We start from the raw sequence: 21,604 nt of genomic DNA on the forward strand, positions 1-21,604 counted from the left end.
AACTAATACACATTATCTCTCTCCCTACAGACTCTGGGTGGAGAGAGGGCAAAGCAGCTTTTTTACTGTTGTAACTAAGGGGTATTAACCACAGGCAGAGACACAGCATCAGTCTCACCTAAGTACCATCAGGTAAAAGCTATATATGCCCCATCTTCACCAACATTTTTTAGCAAAAGAGTAACCCATATGGAAATACTTTTTTCCTCTGGGTATTTTCCACCTACAAGATAACAGCCTTTTATTGGTACTAGTTATTGAGTACTGTTAGCACTGTGGATCCGACAGTTCAAATCCTGTAGATGCTCTAAACTTGGGTCAAGGGGGTTCTACATAAAGTAATGTTTGTTATTATTTCTTTTGTTTGTTTTTTTTTTAATTAGAAAATTACATTCAATAAACTACAATAAAGCAGCAATGATGCTAAACTAAGAACTCAAAAATTAGGAAATCCCATCATTAAAACATGTCTGCACAGACAATTTTCATTTTTTTCTGTCTGTACTATGATACAATCATTAATTACAGAGTTAGATACTTTCAATTTCCAAGGATGCCTGCTTGGTTTAATGAATGGATCCTTATCCTCATTTTTTTTCCCCCTTACTCCTTATTTAATGTTTGGCTCCAGGGCTTTCTTTAATGTATACCATTCAACTTGAAAGCAAACTCCTTCATTGAGCTCTACATCAAAAACTTAGATTCCGTGTCAGACCCAGAGAAAGACATCATTGTCTCAAAAAAGGAATTATTCAAACTTTGGGCTCCTATGTTCAAAATTAAGACCAGAAAGCCCTCCCTCAGAAAGTACTCCATTCTGAGCTGAATGTTTGTTAGGGGTCCACAGTTCTGTGCTGCATGCTCTGAGCTGCCCCATCTAAGCATGTAGAGCACATCAGCACCCAAAATCCAGAAGCTAGACTGACTTACAGAATAAATCTCCTAAAAGATTTGATCCGGTAGATATGTACAGATATCCTTAGCATACAACCATAGCATGGAGTTCAGTATGTAGTATCAGACATGTAAATTCAAGGATACAACCAGGGGCAGAAAGTCTAGGGGTGTTTGCCTTGCAAGCAGAGCCTTTGACCAGCCTTGGGAGACTTATGTTGAGTTCACTTCTCCATAGGATTCATATCCACACCTTCTAGGAGTTTGCTCGAGTGGCTATGTATCAATCTAGGCACCTAAATCTATACTCTTCCTGTTAGGTCACCCTACAACTGCAAAGAACTCAGGGGCTAGAAGGGATAGTAAGATTATGGTCTACGGCTTCCTGCCTTCATTGGCTAAGAAATCCTGGATCATTTAATCAGAATTATTATTTGTTTTCATGTTGTGGAAACAGCATTACTGGAATCTCTTTAAAACCCAGCCAAAGAGGGTGGGGTGAGGAAGGTGGCTTTTAAAAGCATTGGTAACTCATCTGTGATGGCTAATTTCACATTCTGTACCTATTGGATAAGGCAGAGAAGCAAATTTAATCTAGAAAAGAAATACATATTAAAAAACCTAAATACCTTATTTTTTCCTTCGAGAATAGTGTTTTCCAGAGTCACCTCTGTTTCCTGCATGTGTACTTTAACTCTATACTGGGTAATGATTCCATTCGGTTGTTGTGGCTTCTTCCAAATGATTTTTATAGATGTGGCTTCCACTTCTGCTAGATGTAAATCTGATACAGCACCTGGGACTAATTATTCAAGAAGAAACTTGATTTAATTAAATATCTCTGATTATTACAAGCTTTTTCAGCACTATGTGCTAAGTACAAAGGCATTTAATCAAATTTCACATCATTATCTTTTGAGTTGCTACTGTGCAGGTAGAGAGTTCACATGTTTTTTTAGCAAACAAGTTACAGTTCTAAAAATATGTACACAGTTTTTTGATATATATGACTATGTACGAATATGGTCAAATCCTGAGATGATGTAAATCAGGATAGCTCTACAGAAGTCAATGCACTGGAAGCAAGAAGACCTTTACTAGCTTACTATATGGAACTTCAAGTATATTGAAAATTAAAGCTTAATTCTAAAATCATCGAAACCATACAAGAATGACATAAAAAGCTGGGGGGGGAAAATGCATGTGATACATCATCTTCATTTTATTTTTATAACAGGTTTTGGTTCAATTTCTCCTTTAACTACACAGTAATAATGATACTGTACTTTACATAGGACTGCCAGAGTTCAGAAACATTTATATTCAATAGAATGATATTCAGATTTGTTATGAAAAATATTTTTTTCCTAATATACCACAGAAAAAGACAAACTTGAAAATTACTTGCATAACATAGATTTGATGTTAAAATCAGACATTCTGTGTCACTCTAAAAAAAAGAACCCAACACCAAAATCTTCTTTGGCTTCTGATGGTGAGTTTAGACAGAAGATGAGCATGGCTGTACTGAGGCAGCCCATCTCCGAAAATTGTCTTTGAGAGCTGACAAAAGCAGATACTTCGGATACTTCCGGAAAGAATACGATAAATAAGGACATGTGTTCCTCCTGCTGTTGCACCTTGACAGCAAGCATTGCAGCAATCACTGACTGAAAGGTCTTCTAAATTTGTGCTGCGTGGCATAAACACAACACAAAAAACAACCATCTTGAAATGCCTGCCTGTTACACACTGATTCTCAGATTTTTCTGCAGACTAATATTCCTGCACAATCTCACACACATGCAAGATGATAAACTGCATTTCTGTATAGCAAAGGCTCTCACCTGGTGAGGGGACTATTGGGAGCCAAAACTCCCAGCGACAGGGTTGATGGCTCAGGGGCAAAATTAACCACTTGATTGCCCCAGGACAATGCCTCAGAGCTATGGTCCCTGGTAAAGTGGCTTCATTAGAAACTGGCATGGGGCCTCGCATTTGGTGAAAATTAAGTCAAACGAGATGTTTAATAACAAACATTCGGGGCTGAACAAAACAGTCAGAGGGAGGGGAGCGGGGGGGTGGTGGTGGTGGAATCCTGCGCTGTTCTTTCTCTTCCACTTGCTGCCATCTAACGGGTAGGTGGGGGGCCTGCAACATAATTACCGTACCTAAAAATAGCTACTTTCATTGAGGCAGAAACTACGTAAATTTAGTGACAGTACATGAATTCGAAAAAAATGGATAAATGAACGTACATAATAAATTTTCAGGTCATTTCTTTCATTACCTTACTATCCCTCTCTTGTAAGACTCATAACACACCCGTTCTTTCCTCTGCAAAGTACATAAAAGGCTCTGCAGGGAAAACTGAAACCAGTTATCATGTACAGACCATTTACTTCTCTTCTTTATGCTTACTTACCATCTGCAGGAGTGAAAACTGTAAGGTTAGTCTTTGGCCCTACCCCAGCACTTGTCTCAGCACCAACGTATGCGTTGTATGTTGTAAACGGCACAAGGTTACTAAATACAAACTTATGATCTTTTGTGCTGTTATCCAGAATATGACCTGGAATGAAAAATGAAGAGATCTCGGCTCAAAAATAAAAACAGTCCATTATTCGCTTATACCAAATATAGCTACATTCCAGGACAATGAAAAGACAAATTTATTTGTGAAAAAGCTAGTTTGGCATCAACCTCATTAGAAATAATATTGAATGCCTGAAAAAATCCCCCAAAACCATCTCAAGAACATATGGGGTTTAAGAGGTGGGTATTTTTTTATAGAAATTAATTTCTATTGCTTTTCCTGTGTGGTCCCACAAAAAAAACCCCAAACATTAGTATGCCGCTCATTAACTTCTTACTTAACTACAGGCAGTTATAGAATTTCTTTATATATACTTGTCTGAGTCAAAAAAATTACAAAAACATCAAAACGGACTCATACAGTTCATTGTATGCTACAGGAGAATGAAAATCCTCCAGAATTCTTTAATGGAAAGATAAAAGAGTAAAGGTAAGATACAGAATGATTTGGATATATAAGCACCCTAATTGAGCTGCGAGCTTAGCCTACCATCTCTCTAAAAGAGTGAGGAAAGTTGATTTCCTCCACTCTTAATAATATCTAATGTGAATTTCATTGCTTCCTCTTCCTCATAATGGATAGACTTCTCTCTTAAAAGTAACAAATCTATTAGAAAGTCTATAGTAATAAGGATACATAGCACTGCTTTCAAATATTGGTTCTTGATTTGCAAAGACACTAAGAATGCAAGTGTAAGGAAATAATCACAAAAAAGAAAAATAAATAAAACATCAATTCAGACTTACCAGATGGTCCATACAGCTCAACTCTGTAACTAAACTTTCCTGTTATTATGGTTGGTGGGTCCCACATCACTGAGAAGGACTTTGCTGTAACGTTGCTTTTGGCAAAATTTTGTGGTGGATCTTCTGGAACTTAAACAATATTGGAAAAAGTCTTTGAACATAAAGTAATTTATATTAGGATTTCCCAAAATCCCACACATCAGACAATTCATTGTAAATATAAACATTAAAGATCCTGAAGGGAAGCTACATTATAAGCACATCTCATTAAAATTACCTACTTTTATTTCATTTATTTTCTAAGATAATGCTTGCCAAAGGTATCAGGAGAGCTGGCAGTAGGCAAATAAGTCTTAAAAGACAAAGGTGGCAGGGATAATACCAAGTTTAGCATGGAGTTCATCGTGATATAGATTACATACAAAAGATGCTCAAATACAATTGTGATGCTCAGCAATACAGAGCTCACAGCGGGTATGTTATTCTTCCTTGAACAGGTTCTTCTTTATAGAGACAATACTTCATATTGAAGATTTCTGACAGCACTAAGATATACGTTGTTATCCAACATAATAAAACAGGAAACAATTAAGCTTGCAAAAACATTGCATACTTCAGTAATTTTCTATTTTCATTAAACTATTCAGATGAACTTAATTAATTTACCATTTAATACTCAAGTGAGTATGGGATACTCATACTCATTATGGCATCTCATCCATATCCTTTCTACGGTATTGATAAATTAATGAGAGATTACTATTGAGATGAAAATCTGGATCCAAAGACAATTAAAGGAGGTGGAATTTTTTACATCCACATAGAGTAAAAACAAACCCGATTTTCAAAAATGCTGCATATCCAAGTAAACTTATAGAAACTGCTTGATATAAATTTCTATGAAAATGTCATGTGTGAGATTTAAGCCAATGTGTAGATATAGACTGATCCTGTAAACAAATATGTAAGTTAACTAACGTATTAAAAAGTACTATCGTCTTTTGTAAAAACTAATGTACAAATGAAAAATCCTGTAATTCCTAAAAGATATACTATAGATTAGTCAGTACTTACTACTTAATCATTCTGAGTTATGCAAATTGCATCAGCTAAAACTGCACATAATTCTGAAGTATTGTCTTAAGAGTCCACTTTTTTTTTTTTCAAGTTTTAAATCTTTTTCTCTTTGTAGAAGTATCCTCTCCTCGACAGCTGTCCGAGTAAAGGAAATATTTGCATGCTGGATTTTCACAAAATATTTAGAATGAAGCATTTTAAAATGCTTTAAAGAAGTAGCCCCTTTTTCAAAAATCATAGCAAGAAAAATATCTTTTTTCAAGAACAGAGAAGAGCTTCATCACAGCTCAGACAATTCTGGTTGGAGGGGCAGAAATAATTTTCCACATTTTGAAATGGAACACCAATGAGCTACACAGCAGAGACATATACCACCTTCCTCTGTGTGACAAAATGGGCATGACAACAACTCTGTGTCATGCTCCTGTGTGAGCTGGAAAGTGATATTTGAAATAAATGCACTCTCCATCCTCCCACCTGCTATCACAAATTATAACCTATTGATTCCTCTCCCTCAAGCCTCATCTCAGATACTCCAGTGGGGGACTGAAATGTGAGGTTTTGGCCATACGAGAAACTGGTAACTTGGAGGGGGTGGCTAGGGTTACACTAAAGAGATTCTTGTAAGAACAAAGACATTTTGAAAAGGGAAGTTGATTTCAGTAATTACAGAGAGACTGGATGATGGTGCTTGATAGTGGAGGGCGACCTGTTACAAAGCAACACTCCTAAATCATTATTTTGCTATATAGGCTTTATAGATAAATAGAAACTTTAGCATGTAAAAACAGCTTCCCCACTGAAGCAAATGAAAAGTAAGAAAATGAAAATAATGCAGCAAAACGTCTATTAACTCATAATGCCTTCCTAACAAATCACCAACCAACTCTATGGTCAGCCTCCAAACAGGCTCCTTGGCGCACAGGCATGCAGGGCTCTCAGGGGAACAGTTTAACTGGCACCTGAATGCTCATAAGGTGATGATCTGAGGTGGATCCAGAAGCTTGGATGGGCCAGCGTGCTGCTAAGAGGAAGGACTTGCTGAGGCTTGGGCCATAGGCGCTGACTGTGGTTGTGCTCTGGGCACACCACGCAGTCACCCACACCAACCAGTAAGACAACCTGCCTTTTCCCAGACCATGCTTTAATGGATGAACCCTGGCTGTACAGGCACTCAGTAGGCAAGAATTGGAGAGCTTATCTTTCAAACAGCTGACATCTTTCTATGTATTTGGCAGAACTAAATCCCATTGCATAAGCTTTTAATCATTTTCCAAGGTTTTCTTATTACCAGTGCACCTACTGTAGAATGTTAACAGGGTAAAAAATAAAGTGGGAATTAGCTCTGAGATCGTTGTAACAGAAACTATCCAAAACTTCATTAACCACCGACAGAACAGCAAGCTAAGGATATTTTAATTCTAGCAAAACAATTCAAATGAACAGCGCTAGGAGGAAATTAAATTTCTTTTCATCTGAACAGTGCTATGAACTCCGGATGTATGAAAGGGGAACCCAGTAACATCAAACTGTGTCAGGCAAAAGAATGATGTACAAGCAAACAGAACGACAGAATAACATTTCTCTAGAACCCCTTTTTGGGGGGGTTATATATATAAAATAATGTTGGCCACTCCCTAAGCCATTATAAAGCTCCTGCTCCTGGACAACCTTCATTCAGTGCATTGCAGGTAATCCAAAACCAACTTTCCCAGTGTTTAAAGATTTCTTCAGCCCTGAAGAACTTTCTGCAATATATCCATATTGAGGAACCATGGGACAGGAGTTTTCTTCATACTGCTTATTTTTAAGCTTTAAGTGCATTGCGATGTACACAATACACATACTTCTTAAATACCGTGCCTGACACCTTTTCTCTTTATCTGTATTTTCCATTCTCCTTCCATTGTGCCGTTAATTGCAGTTCTTAAATTATCCTCAGATTTTCATAAAATTTTGATCTGTCCTGAGCATACTTTGGTATCTTTGACTTGTAATAAGAACTGAACTCCCCCACACTGTACATTATTAGATACATTAATATACACTTCCAGTTGATTCCATCAGGTTAAATTAAGTAATTGTGTAAATACAAGAGCATAATACAGATAAAGACAGATTCGGATTGAAGTATTTTGCAAGAGAACTTCAAACTGATATTTGAGGTTTTCACATAAATATGAGAATTTTATTTCCATTTGAAAGCAATATATACCTGATTCTGGTGTCCGAACAATTGCACTGTCAATGTAACCTGCTTCAGTGGTGACTGCAGAGACTTCAAAAAGATAGGTGGTATATGGCCTGAGGTTAGTTATAATAAAACTAATTGGTTCATTCCAAACAGAGCTCATTTGACTTGGTGCCTCTGTACTTGCTGTAACTGTAGTCCGTGAAGGAATTGTGGATTTGCCAAAAGTAGTTGAAGGAGTGGTAGTACTCCACAAAAATGATTCACTGTTATCCTATAAAGACAAAATATGAAATATGATAAGCTGCATCTATAACTTATAATTGTAAATACATATAGATCAAAAAAAGGCAGACCACCTGTGAAATAAAATTACACAAAATTGGTTCTCCTTTTTATCCTTCAATCTCCAAATTTAGGTTATCATTTCATTAGTTGACATTGCTAGTACATGCTGTTAGTGACTGTATTATAGTTTCCTGCCTTATCCCAAAATTTCTCAAATCGAACTGAACAGAAGCAACTCTCTAGGATTCATTTAATTATTCCCAGATTCCATTTTCAGCATTCAGTCTCTCTCTTAACAAAAAAGTCCCCTAGTGAGGTCCTTCTACATCACATCTATGTTCTATGTATGTATATATACATATATAGCTTACATATATCTATATATAATGGATAAGACCAGACAGGGGTTTTCTAATCTGTACTGTCAGGAGACACCTCTGAAAAACTGCTAGACATTACAATAACCAATGCTTATGATTCGGTAGGTGGCAGTCTCCCTTCTCAGCGCTGAATTAAATCAGCCTGATGTTGGGAATCTTCACAATGCCTAAGATGATCTTCCAAATAAAAACTGAAACCAAAGAACCAAAGTCCTGATATCTGTTATCATTTAAAACCGCACTTTTCATTAAAGTACTAAACCTATCATTCCAAAAAAACCAAAAAGTTAGGCAACTTGACATCTGCGTAATCACAACACTCTGCTCAGGATAAAAAGGAAAAGGAGAATAAACTGAAAAAGAGAATTTTCTTCAAGAAATTCTTAAAGATATACATTGGTTACAAGTCTGAATCCAATGAACAGTCAAAATTCAGAAACTTTTCAGTGAATGCGTATTTTAAGGAAACTCAGACTACCAACGTTTTAAAAAAAAAAAAATAAAAATCACTCTGCTAAGAGTGGGTCTTTTTGTTTTCATATGAAAAGTATTTAAATAATGTTGAAATGTGATACACAGAATAAAGCATAAATTTAAAATATAAAAAGCATTGTCATACTATATATAAAAATAAGACATTAACATTACGTCAGCACTGACAAAAAAAATAATTCTTGCCTTTTATAATTGCTGTAAAAACAAAAATAAAAAAAAGAAAGCTGAAAAAAATTGAAAATTATCTATTTCATCACTTTCTGTTAAAAGGACGCCAAATTGACTCTTTCTTAACATTTTTACTTTGATTAAACTGAGCTTTTCAAGGAAAAGTATTCCATTTAAACTATTTTGTACAGAAAGGTTTTTCTTCAACCAGTATATCCTGCCTTGGGCCTAAGTTTGTAAAGTATTTGGGATTGTTCTGAAAAGCAAGCCTCCAAATTTTTTATGTCTCACAATTCAAATATAGAACTATATTCTGCAGCTTGAGTCTACTTCTAATTTAAAAGGTTTATAGCACTTACATTACATTCTGGTAACCTCCCAGACAGAAGGTCCTCTACTTTAACCAAGACATCTTTCACTACAATTCCACTTCTTGCATGTTTCACACTAATCTTGAAACTAGTTATCTTTCCATTTGGTTGCCGAGGGAGAAACCAGATCAGATTTACAGCTGAATAATTTAAGGCTTCAACTGTGAGATTCACTACTTTACCTGGAGCTTGAAAACAAAACAAACAAAAGTAGTGAGACATACTTTCCTTCTCAGCACTGGAAAAAAAAAATAATCCCATTTCTAGCTTCCAAACCCAGAAGCAAATAAATAACAACCATTCACAAACACATGTAAAGCAGCTGATATATAACCAGCTCTTTTCCAATCTAGTTTAAGTGAGAAATTTAATTATTTCAGTCTCATAGTAATACAGTGATTGGTTTGGTCAACATCTTCCTAGAAGTAACTCATCGACTGTGTCAAAAATAGCAAATTTTTGTTGACTTTTGTTTGTTTAAGAGCATATGACAGCACTGGGTGTTTTATTTCATCTTACATGCGTCACCTTTTCAGCTGGATATAGATTTTTGGTAGCTTTAAATAGCGCAACTTAATTTGAATACTTACTACTATTACAGAAATGGTGTTCTTTGTATCAGTGACAGTTTCCAGGCCCTTTTGTCAGAGCATTTGTATTAATCACGGCAAAAAGGAATGGGATGCAGCATCAAAATGAGATTTTACAAGCTATATGAACTTTCCTGAGAATTAGAGCACTGTAGCTCTCTCTTAGTCCTGCCTGCATGCCACGGGCAGTAGAAGTTTCTGTGATAGCTACTTAGTACTAAGGATAAAAGGGTTATGCCGCCTTAAAAATATACACATATACAAGTGCCCACAATTACAGAACTTCCATAGCTGAATTGAGACACATCCTCCAAGCCTCACGTTCAGCTCTTGCTTAGGCCCTGCTGAATCTTTTGCAGATCTTTCACCCCCTTCCCCCTCCTCCCAGACTATGGCTTTTATATTTATGTAATTATATCTTCTGTCTAACTTCCCTACTTTAAACTGTACCTCTTCATGTTGATCAAAATGTTGGGGTTTCTTTAAACATCAAAGCATGAGTTAAAAAAACCCAAAAAGTGAGAAGGTAAAAGTATAAATGTAGTATCAGTGACACAGAACTCTCACCTAGAATTTGAAGAAACTTTCCAATTACATTTATAAGAAGAGATTTCAGCTTTAATAAAATGTAAGCAGAAATGCAGCAAAAAGTAAAAAGCTAATGTTCTCATATGGAGAAACACCGATGCCTCTGTCAAACACGAGTAAATAAAGCTTGCAGAAATAAGGTCTTCTACCAACAATAACATACAGAGGATAGTTAAAAATAATGATTTTGCACAGCTCCGTATGGCAAGTACTACCCCTTCTCATATTTTGTTTCATAGTTCATTGCATTATCCCAGAAATCTGATGCAGAGTGATATTTGCTGACATTAACTCAGAGGTGGAACTCTGCGGTTTGCACAGCTAGAAAAACCAACCAGAAGACCTAACCACAGAGGGATGGGCACTGCCATGGCAGCACAAATTCCATATTCCACTCAGACTTCTTCATCCCAATGTAACTGGCCTGGTGCCAGCTCTTCAGCTCAACTGCTTGTGGAGGGTAAGCAAGACTACAAATGCTAAATTAGGAAAGATTATGCAAATTCAGACTGTAATTATAAATTTTTAGTCTTCAAAACCAGCAAGTCAGATTTTAATTTCAATCGTGTATTATAATAATTTATTTATTTTTTTTGCTTCAGAATTAAGAAATAAAAACTTAGTAAAATATATTCTGTGCTGGCCTTTCTAGAGAAGGTATTTGACTCCAGCACTAGGCAAATATGGCTTGACGTAAGTAGGCAATGCCAGAGCTGATCCCACAACAAAGTCTGTCTCCTAATACTGCTGCAGGCAACAGCAGATGGGTCCACTTGATAGGTAGCTCTGCTCTCCTGTGACCTCGCTTTCTGAAAGTAGCCTACCTAGAAACTGGCATACAAACAGACTTTACATATAAGAAATGCCCATACGTGCACACCTTAATTGCTGTTATTAGCAAATAGGACAAAATGCACCTTTTCCACTGAGTGAGAGAATAAGAAAAGAATTAGGATTTTGTTCTAAATGCATCAGAATTTGTTCAAGTATAAAATGTGCTATGGATACTTTATTTGAACAAATTATAGCAGCTTTAATTAAAATAATTAGCAGCTTTATTAAAATTACCACTTTCTGCAGTCTGAAAAAGAAAAGGATCACTAAATACTCCAACACCAGCACTGTTCTCAGCAGCCACCTACAGAAAAAAAAAAAGCCACATTAAAGAATCTATAGGATATATAGTTTCAGGGACTAGGAAAATCTTAAGGATACACAGAGATCCACCTTCTAGTTTTTAAACTATAAATATGCAAATGAACATGCCGTTTATAGCTGTACTGCTCAATTTATACTCAATATTTAAATGTGAAAAAATAAAATGGAAAAATTATGAAACAGTGTAAGAAAATGAGAAACCCACGTGTGATTGGCGACACCTCAGAAGTTCTGTGTCCCCATTTTATGCTAAAGTCAACAGCAAGAATAACATCAGTAACGCTCCTTTTCCTTACCACAATTCACTTAAAGCAGTTTCCCCATTCCTATTTTACTCATATTATAACTAAAGAGAGCAAAAAGGAAACTAGGTTCTCTTATTTTTTGAGCTCCTGAAGGATAGCAAAAGCAGGTCAACCTCCCTCAGAGCAGAAACCCAGAGCAGAACTGTGGATGCATTTTACGGTGGTTGTGCCTCAATGCTCACGATCACACCAGAGTCTTCCCACAGCAGGGCAGTACATTGTGACTTTGGTAGAATTTACAGAGATAAACACGACAACGATGCTACGTGCTCTGCAATATAGGGCTTACTGATAATTCAACTCAGCAATGGGCCACGGCATGCAATACTTACGAAGAAAGAGGAGTGAAGTCGGACTCCTTATTTTGAAAAGAAGTGACAGAGACAACAAAAGGTAAAACATGAGCAAAATTCCAACAGTGATGGTGAGAAGTGTGTGAAAGAAGAAGCAAAGCGAAAAGGTCTCCAGCAAGGTTAAAGCTGGCAGAGCCGTTCATTCCCTCCTGCCAGTGTCAGGTATGGCAGTGGTGCTGAGGGAGCTGACTGTGCGGACTGTGGGGAAAGTGGGGGTAGAAGGGGCAGATGTGCATGACTATGTGTGGATCATAGTAGAAGTGACAGACAACACGCAAAGGATAACAAAGGACAGAGTGTGGAAGGCACCAGCAGGTCATAAAGTAAAATTGTTTTAATCACTTCTCAGGACTAAACTGTACATCTTTCAGAAGACTGTAAAGCTATTTAAACAAAAGCACCGAGCCACGGCAGACAAGCCACAGCAAAGAAATAACGAGGCAAGATGGAAGACTTAATCCAGGATGTAAAGAGACGCATATGTTTACGACCACTTCCCAATGCAGTGCATGTTCTGCTTGGTGAAGGAGAATCTGTATCACTGGCCAGCTTCTTCCTAAACCACGCAAACGCTCCCTCTCCATGCACACACACCTCATGAGTACAGCCAGCTTTTGTGTCACTGAAAGAATGACTCCAAACAGGCACAGATGAACTCTACAGTAATTGCAACAGCTGAGGAAATTACCCGGAGATCTTCAAGGGATTGACAGGCAATCAGAAAATTCTGACAGTATTAAAATTACATTATCTAAATCTAAAGGTATATCCACACCTGAACACTGATTTTTTTATCTCATCTCAAAGTAGGTATTGTAGAAAGGATCCAGAAAGGAAAACTAGCATTAAACCAGAGATGGAAACTCACATTTCATATGTGTAGTTTCAAGAGAACTCAAGGCTATTATGACATACGCATGCAAAAATGTGCATGGTAAAGATGTCAGCTACACACACCAATTAGCTTTGAAGAGAAATCAAAGCAAATGCTTACACAATGTACTGTTAGATTTTAGAGATCGCTACCACAAAGAGACATAGAAAAAAAGCCTGGAAACATTTAAAAAGGATGGGTATACTATGCAGATGATCAAGTACTATCCAAAGTTCAAGTAGCTGCAGTTCACATTTGCAAGGAGTATTCATTTTTATGCTTTGAAGTATGACATTGACACTAATTATTTAAGTTTTGAAAAAAAATCTTGAGCGCGTATTTTTACAAAATTACCAATAATTTACAAAACTATCCCTGGCTCTCCAACATTTAACAAAGTATCACTTGTAATTGCTATTTCTTTCAAAATGTTTTTTTCATTAAATGTAAAGAAATTAAGACTGGGCTGTTACAAAGAGGTTGGAAACCCATATTCAAAGCTTACAGGGTTTGTTGAACTGTACTGTCACAGTATTCACCAGAAGGAATTTAACAACAGGACCAAGCCAGGTACCCTAAAACAATGAAGAATTTTCACCTATGCAAAAATCAAGAGCTACTTTCCAGCTACTATCAAAACATAACAGACTCCAAAAATTAACCAAAGAACCACAAGAAATTGCTCAAGAGAAGGAAAGCATGTAATGTTTCTTTTTGGCCACATCTGTGCGGTAGAAAAGGCATTTCCACATGAGTTGTTATTGAATCCATGAGGTTGCGCATGGGTCAGGCAGTCAGGGTGCCCACCAAGGCAGAAGGTAACGTAACAGCACTCAGCTTGCCAACAGACTTTTATTCACTCAGGAGAAAAGCCACACGGTCCCTGTTAGACAGAGGCTGTTGGGTCACAAGTCACTTTCCTGAGTCAAATTCTGCTCTAAGATTAACGTTTCAGGCACCAGTAATGGGAAGGATTGGCTCCCATATATGGCAACAAAAGGCAAATTATTGCTAAGTAAAACAAATGATTTAAAATGTTCCATGTTTTTCCTGGGGAAGATTCATATATGGACCAAAGAATGGAATTTGCAAAACCTTTAATACTGAATTCCACCCGAGTGCTACTGAGGTACAGAATTGCAAACTATATTCTCTTAATAACTAAATTTCTCTGAGGACATTAATCTGCTTAGAGTCTAAGTGATAATATTTTTCTCCAATAGTAGCTGAACTTTTTGCGGGGGGGTGTTGCTATTTTTGGGTTTTTAGCAGACGACTGGAGGCAGGAGATCAAAGGATAAACATTTGTGCAGCTGTGGATGTACTGGCTTTTATCGGCATGGTCATCACAAGTAGATTCACAGCGAACAACCTTCCCACAACGGCAGGTGTAATTACATTTGTACTTTCTTACACACACACCCCACCTTTACAAAGAATCACTGCACAGCCCTATTCCTAGTCTGGTCAACTTCAATATTTTTTTATAGTTTTGTGCTGTATGAACTTACATGACATGGAATGAAGCAAAACGAACACATTATTTTGTTTCTTTCTTGATATTCAAAAGAAGTACCCCTCCAAGGTTCTTATGAAAAAGTAAGTCACGTGAAGAACTGCTTGGGAAATATATTCATTTCTGCCCACCTGAAGTCAGCTATTGTTGAAGAGTTCAGAGATGGATCAGGAGTGCCTAACCTCAATGTAAACAAATCCCACATATAGAAGTCATGAGAATACATGTACTGATTTTGGCAGTAGATATTCACTGTGGATATCTAGGCAATAAAATCGATGGGAAGGGAATGGAAAAGTATGACACCTTTTATTTCAGGAGATAACACTAGGTAAAACTCCCAGGCTTAGGGAAACCAGGCTAAGGTGTTTACAGGCTACATCTAAACAGATATTCAGGCAAGAAAACTCATTCTTAAACTAATTACGTTTAAAATCAAAGAAAGAAGTATGTACCTACATGCTTTTCTGGATCTGGCTGAGATGATATCGAAATCTACATGTGCATCAGTGATTTGAAAGATTAAATCTCAACAAAGATGAAGAAGGATTTAGATGTTTTTGAAAATTCTACCCTTTGCTTTTTACTTTCTACCACATAATGCCATATGTCAATAAGAATATCAACAGAAGAAATTACGGTTTAGTACAATTCTGGTTGGAAATTACTTCAAGTAGATTTAAAACGCACTACTGTAAACAAATACCTGGCTGATATATTTTTTTATATGGCAACAGTAATTAGCAAGGTCCTTCAGAAAACACTATATGCACCTACCATAAACTCACACAATGTACAATAAATCAGAATTCAAAATACTCAAAGGCTTTTACCGTAATTTCGTAAGTTGTTCCAGGGTTAAGACTGGTAAGAAGAACTTCCAAACTATCTGGCTTTGTTGTGACCTGTGTATAAGCTGTTTGCATCCATGGGCAGACCTCTTTGTATTTAACAATATAGGAGAGAATTCTCCCATTTGGATTCCGTGGCGTATTCCATGACAGCAGAATCCCAGCAGAGCCCACCCTTTCACCTGCAAGGAACACAGGGGGTCCAGGATCTAAATAAAATTAAAAAAAAAGTAATTTTTTTTTATATACACACATACACATATATAAACCAGCTTTTAATTAAGTTTCTAGATGATGGAGACACCTTCACAGTTTTTATAAAGAAATTAGATCATCTGCCACCAGAAACCAGTAAAACTATTGAAAATTAATGTACTGTTGAATAAAAAGATTTTTTTCTGGCTGGAGTCCTGGTACAAAAATGATTAAACAAATTTTGGAACACTGGGAACATTCTTCTATAAGAATGTAAAAAACGTAATGCTCAAGATCTTCATGGACAAAACAGAGTTTAATGCCAATTTAATATTTGAGATATTCTAGCATGCTTAGTTTCAGTGCTTTTCTCTAAAACCACTCAAAATGAAACTGCACTCTCTTACAAAACATGTCTGATATGGCTACAGTTTTCTGAAATGCCTCCAAATTCTGCCACTATACATATGTCGTGGTTTTGGCCAAATTGGCCAAACTGGACAACGTATAAATTGGGATATGGATATTACTACATGACACAATAGCAAATTTTTCTAAAGCTTACAAATTGTTCTCCTTTATGCTTTTTTTTTTTGGCCCTTTTTTTTTGGCCTTTGTTTGTTTGTTTGTTTGTTTGTTTTTAAATAGTCAGGCTAACAGATGACTACAACTACAACTCATATCCAGGGCTGCTTCTTAGAAGTATCTGATAGAGAAACTCTCATGCTTTTATAAAACACCTCAGATTCAGTGTATATTTTTATGGTTAAAGAAGATGAAAATTTCTAATGAGTGTTCAAAACTGATTATCATTTCTCAGATACTAATGCACATATAATAAATACAAAAAAGCATATTTAAAAAAAAAAATCAAGAAAATTTCATCAGGCATCATTAACTTACTTGTCACATTTGTTGTCACTGTTCTACTTGCAGGTGAACTGTGTAGTGAAGAAGAAACTGCAGAAACTGTGACATTGTATGCTGTTCCAGGAATAGTATTAGAAAAATCAGCCTGAAATAGGACATAGATTCATTTAAGTCTTTTACCAAGAATCATGAAAATGAAAAAAAACCAACACCAAAACGAAAAGTTTAAGCATTGTATTACTGAAAGTGACCTGTTAATAAGCTTTTAGAAATACAACAGTATCTACAACAGTAAAAATAGTAGTTTACATATTAGCTACAGTACAATATTTTGCCATCTTATTTAACTATAGCCTCTATAAGATTTGTATAACATTCAATATTAAAGAACAACAAAATTAACTATTAATTTTATCACAGAATCACCTATCAGTGTATCTATAGAGGTTTTTCTGTATCATCATTGCTATTAAGGTACATACGAAGCATTATAAAATTCCTTTTTGAAAGAATAAACACAAAAGCAGCCTGAAAAACTTACAAGTTTCTGACCCTTAAGCTACCCCATCTTTTGAAATAAACATATTTAACAACTTTTTAGCAAGCATTTATACAAAATACCTGTATCTTTGCAGTTCCAATGAAAAACAAAAGCAAACCAACTAGAACAACCATTATTTCTGTTAATATTATTATATTTTCCTGAAAGCAGAATCAAAAAGTGCTTCTATTTCTTTTTGATGGCTTAGCAGTGAAATGTTGCCTGCATTAATGATTTAAGCACAGATCTTCCTGGCAAGTACACAATTAATGAGTCAGTACTACTCAGTAGCTCTGCCCTTCCTTTGTTAAACTATTCATGAACCCTTGGGTGACCGGCTGTATCCTTCTAGCAGACTTAAAAAAAAAAAAAAAGTAAATTCACTACCTGTTATTAGGTAACAAACTCTGGATGCTGAAATTTGCTCTCACCAATTTTTCAGTAATGATTTCAAATTATATTTGCATTAAATAGCTAAAGAGGTGAGCTTGAACTCCTCATCAGCACAGTGCATAAGGAAAAACTGGCCATGCAAGTCCTGTAATAAAAGCACATACTTGATACTCCCTAACTCCAAGATCTAGGATAACAACAGAACCGTGATCAGGAATAAGATCCACATGAAATCTGTCTACATGTCCATATGGTAGTCTCCAATACAGTGAAAAAGAATATGATGAAACATTGAAGAATTTAAGTCCTTCGGGCTTTGCAGGTTCTGAAAGAGAATTATGGAATAAAAGACATTAACTTAAATAACCCCCTTTATATATAAAAGCATATACTTGCTACATGAAGGATAATTGCTAATTAGCCCAGATACAGCAGTATAGTTGCTATACTACCTCTAAGACTCAGTTGATAATCTCCAAGCTATGCTGTGCAGACATCCCCATTCACAAAGAGCAAGCTCAAGTATCTCTGCCCAGTGTCCAGTTAACAAAGAATCTCTGCACAGTCCTGGTGCTTCTGCTGTCCTCGACCTTAAGGCTAGCACTACTACTGTCATAACTAGTGCTACTGTTACCCTACAAGATGTAGCTGCTGCTTGTTCTGTTGCTGGCCACAGGGGAGTGAACTCGTCTATACTTTTCCTATTTTTGGAATTCTGGTAATTCCATGAAGTCTAGTGAGTTTAGTCCCCAAAATTTGGATGTTTTACTCCTTTTATTAAAGACAAGTTTTCACCCTATCCCTGTCAAACCATCTCACTTTCTTCTGCCCTTAAATGCACCTTTAAATCTGTATCATCCACTCAAAGCTTAATAATGAACGAGATCTTAGCTTCTTCAAGAGCTCATTAAAACATCATCTACTTTTAATATTGTATAATTTATCCACCTGTCTAACCCATAGCCATGTTCATCTGTCTCCTTTCTACTTCGGAAAGTACGTGCAGCTAACTACTGTCCCTATGCTTATCTCCCAGGGCAAGCCCAGTCAGTGATGCTATCTGTCACATTTGAGATTTGCCACTGCCCTTGCACTCAGTCCTCTGACTCCCTTCCTAACATGGTTCTTCAGAATTCAAACTAAATCTTCCAGTACTGTTTATACACTAACTCATACTATGCAGTCTGAGTATCATATCACTTCTGTCCAGTAAGAGCTCCGCTCCTTTCTTATTTACCATAAATCTGCTTAGATTATATAGCTTTCACAAACTCTTTACATAGACTACCCAAAGTTGCAGAATCATTACAGATTGCTCCAGTTTTGCCATCAAATAATCTATCTGATATATTAATATATCCAAATATTATATTTAGATTTTATATTCAGTCTGTAATTGGCTAATTTGTATAATTTTTAAATTGTTGCTTTATTTTAATACTAACAGAACAAAAAAAATTAATAATATATGTGGAGGTGTGCAAGTGTAACTGAGAGCATAATTTCTTCCTTTTAGAATACTTTTAGAAATTCTATGTCCTACTGTTACCATCAGCACTATTATTTCCATGGATCTCAACTTCCTTTAAAGCTGGATTTTATGCTTATAGAGGTCTTTTTACACAGAACCATGATTAATCACTGAGTGTGCAGTTATCACAACACTTAAGTCATCTCTTTACCTCAGTTACATTTCTTCTGACTCAGCAGCAGAAGACAGCATAAAAATGTCCTCATGGAAAGAGAAATTTAGTCCCGTGAAGCTAATGAGCTCTCTACTATTATCCCATGACTGAGAACTACCCTTCCCACTGACATTGAAAAAAATCTTCAGTTCTACCCTTCTGCAGATTTAACCATATATGTGGGAATGCGTATGTGAGTATGGTTCACTCAAGCCTCATTGCACCTGCTCTTCTTCAGTCCTCCTCTCTGTTTCATGCACACACACCTCTTACCAGCAGTGGTCAGCATATTTGTGTAAAGTATATAGCCAGTATATCTGTGTAAAGCATAGTCAGAACAATTTGCTGTAAATTTCACAATTTCTCCTCCAAAAATACTACTTAATGTCTGCAATATATATTCTGAGTGAATGGACTGAAAATTACTTGAAGTTGAGTACATACATCAGTGAATATGGAGTGCAAAACACAACAACATGTTAATTTTTCCAAAAATTAACCATTATAAACCAGCAGGCTCAGCACCACAACATAATCTCAACACATTTAAGTAAAAGGAAGCACAATTAGGTCAACCAAACTGACTTAAGTCTTCTTTGCATTAGAAAAAAATATTAATTGCAATTAAAGTACTATAGCATTGTGGTCCTAGTTTGAACATTCAAAGACGTGTAAGATTTTTCTTATTAATTTTACCCTCAAGACATTACCTCAAAACAAATGTAAGGATTTTCAACCCTACATCACTTTATTTTAAGGGCTCTCTTTGACCTCTTGCTTCAGTCCGCCTGACCAAGGCAGAAGCACCAACAGTTTGTCAAGCACTGATCCCAAAAGAGACATACAAATATCATGACATTTGGTCAAAGTAGTCAATCAATGACAATTTCCAACACTTCTCAGGTCTCTCCCATATAACCATATCATTGCCACGAAAATCCCTATAAAAAGTACTATAAGAAAGTAGTAAAAGAAACTGGCTGAGGTAGTTCTGATGCATCTTTCTGCTCTTTAAATTTCATCTGTAAATTGCAGACACATGTGTCAGTGTTGAGATTTTACCCCACTAAGTTCTAATCACAAACCTAATAAGAAACAGTCCTTGAATGGAGTAGTTTATGATCTAAAGCGTTAACTCTACAAGCATTTGTAAACCTGCTTAACTTCACTCACTGCAAAAAAACTACTGAAATTATATAAGGTATGTGTATGTGTATCAGCTCATGTGCAACTCTTTGCAGGATAAGACCTGAAAAACGATGAAAATAGTAAAAATGGTCAAAAGAAATGCAGCACAGCTAAAGAACTTGTGTTTCTGGTAGCACTAGATGCAGACTGAATAGGGTATAAGTAACGTTTGTCCACAAGCACAGAAACAGTGGTAATGCAAGATCTCTTGAAATTCCAATGTTATTATACAAAGTGAGATGTACAAAGCCAAATGTGCACTGTTATTGACAGCTACCATTCACCCGCAAGGAGAGAAAGAAAGAAAGAATACAGACCTGTTACAATTTCAATGGAAGCAGAAGTTCCTTCAATATTTCCTCTTAATCTTTGCAGTGTGAAATTATAAATGCCCCCAGCAGTCAGGTCTGTAACACTGAAGTCAGTCAGTGCTCCTGGAATCCTGAACTTTTTTATAAAGGTGTTGTTTGATAAAGATGCTTTATAAGAAGTGAAGTTACTCTTGGTTGGATTCCACATTAAAGTTGCAGAGGAAGTATTTACCATTTTTAATGCCAGACCGCATATCCCAGCTGGTTCTAGAGTGGAAATTATTCAGATTAATAAAGAAAAATGTAATGCTTAGTCCTTTAAAATATAAGGAAAGTGCCATCTCCTACAGCTTCATGAAATATTCAGACAAATTCTAGAAGTAAGATTGCATAGTAAACAGTGTCATTATGCTGCACAGGGTAAAACCTGGGAATGTATCTCCTGCATGCACTATGTAATTTATGGAAGAAAATTCCATACTTATCGGATCTTCTGTTAGAACAGTAACGTTACTCACTGGTGAAACAGAATGAGAATGGAACACTTTGTAAACAGAAGCAGAGATTTTATTCAGTTAAAAGTTTTCTAAAATACATCATAGGCCACATAATTTCAGAAAAATGTTCATCTGTTCACTTAGGGATACAGTAAAATACATAGTCTCAGTGATTATCCCTTTTTTCCTTTTTAAATATTCTTTTTGGTTACATTAAGATTCCTAAAATCATAGATAATTATTTACAAATAGCACTCCGTTAATCTGTGCAGCACAGCTGCGGTTAGAAAATAAAAATGTTTCCATTCCTCTTAAAAAATGAGTCTTTCAGATTTTTGATTTATCTTGCTTGAAGATTTCTGAAAAATCCTAATTAGCATAATCCCGTTATGGTCTGGATTATTCATCATGAAAAAAAGTCCTAAAGGTTTGCCATTAAAATGATAGAGTAATCTCTTCATAATCTAGCCGTATACTGGGCTC

General features: G+C 36.2%; 1 protein-coding gene across 2 annotated transcripts in view; it reads right to left on the bottom strand.

Annotated features, from left to right (window-relative positions):
• The window catches only part of PTPRQ (protein tyrosine phosphatase receptor type Q), a 139,494-nt gene that overhangs the window by 94,847 nt on the left and 23,043 nt on the right, over positions 1–21,604 (bottom strand). For both annotated transcript variants that reach the window (XM_054224774.1, XM_054224768.1), the window contains exons 17-26: positions 20,631–20,891; positions 17,605–17,765; positions 16,540–16,651; positions 15,424–15,650; positions 11,453–11,522; positions 9,195–9,394; positions 7,529–7,778; positions 4,237–4,365; positions 3,320–3,466; positions 1,524–1,696 (exon numbers count right to left, since the gene is read on the bottom strand). In XM_054224774.1, coding sequence (XP_054080749.1) covers positions 1,524–1,696; positions 3,320–3,466; positions 4,237–4,365; positions 7,529–7,778; positions 9,195–9,394; positions 11,453–11,522; positions 15,424–15,650; positions 16,540–16,651; positions 17,605–17,765; positions 20,631–20,891 — 1,730 coding nt within the window. The remainder of the gene's footprint in view (positions 1–1,523; positions 1,697–3,319; positions 3,467–4,236; positions 4,366–7,528; positions 7,779–9,194; positions 9,395–11,452; positions 11,523–15,423; positions 15,651–16,539; positions 16,652–17,604; positions 17,766–20,630; positions 20,892–21,604) is intronic.

The sequence above is a fragment of the Rissa tridactyla genome, chromosome 1 (assembly GCF_028500815.1).
Source record: "Rissa tridactyla isolate bRisTri1 chromosome 1, bRisTri1.patW.cur.20221130, whole genome shotgun sequence".
NCBI classification, from domain to species: domain Eukaryota; kingdom Metazoa; phylum Chordata; class Aves; order Charadriiformes; family Laridae; genus Rissa; species Rissa tridactyla.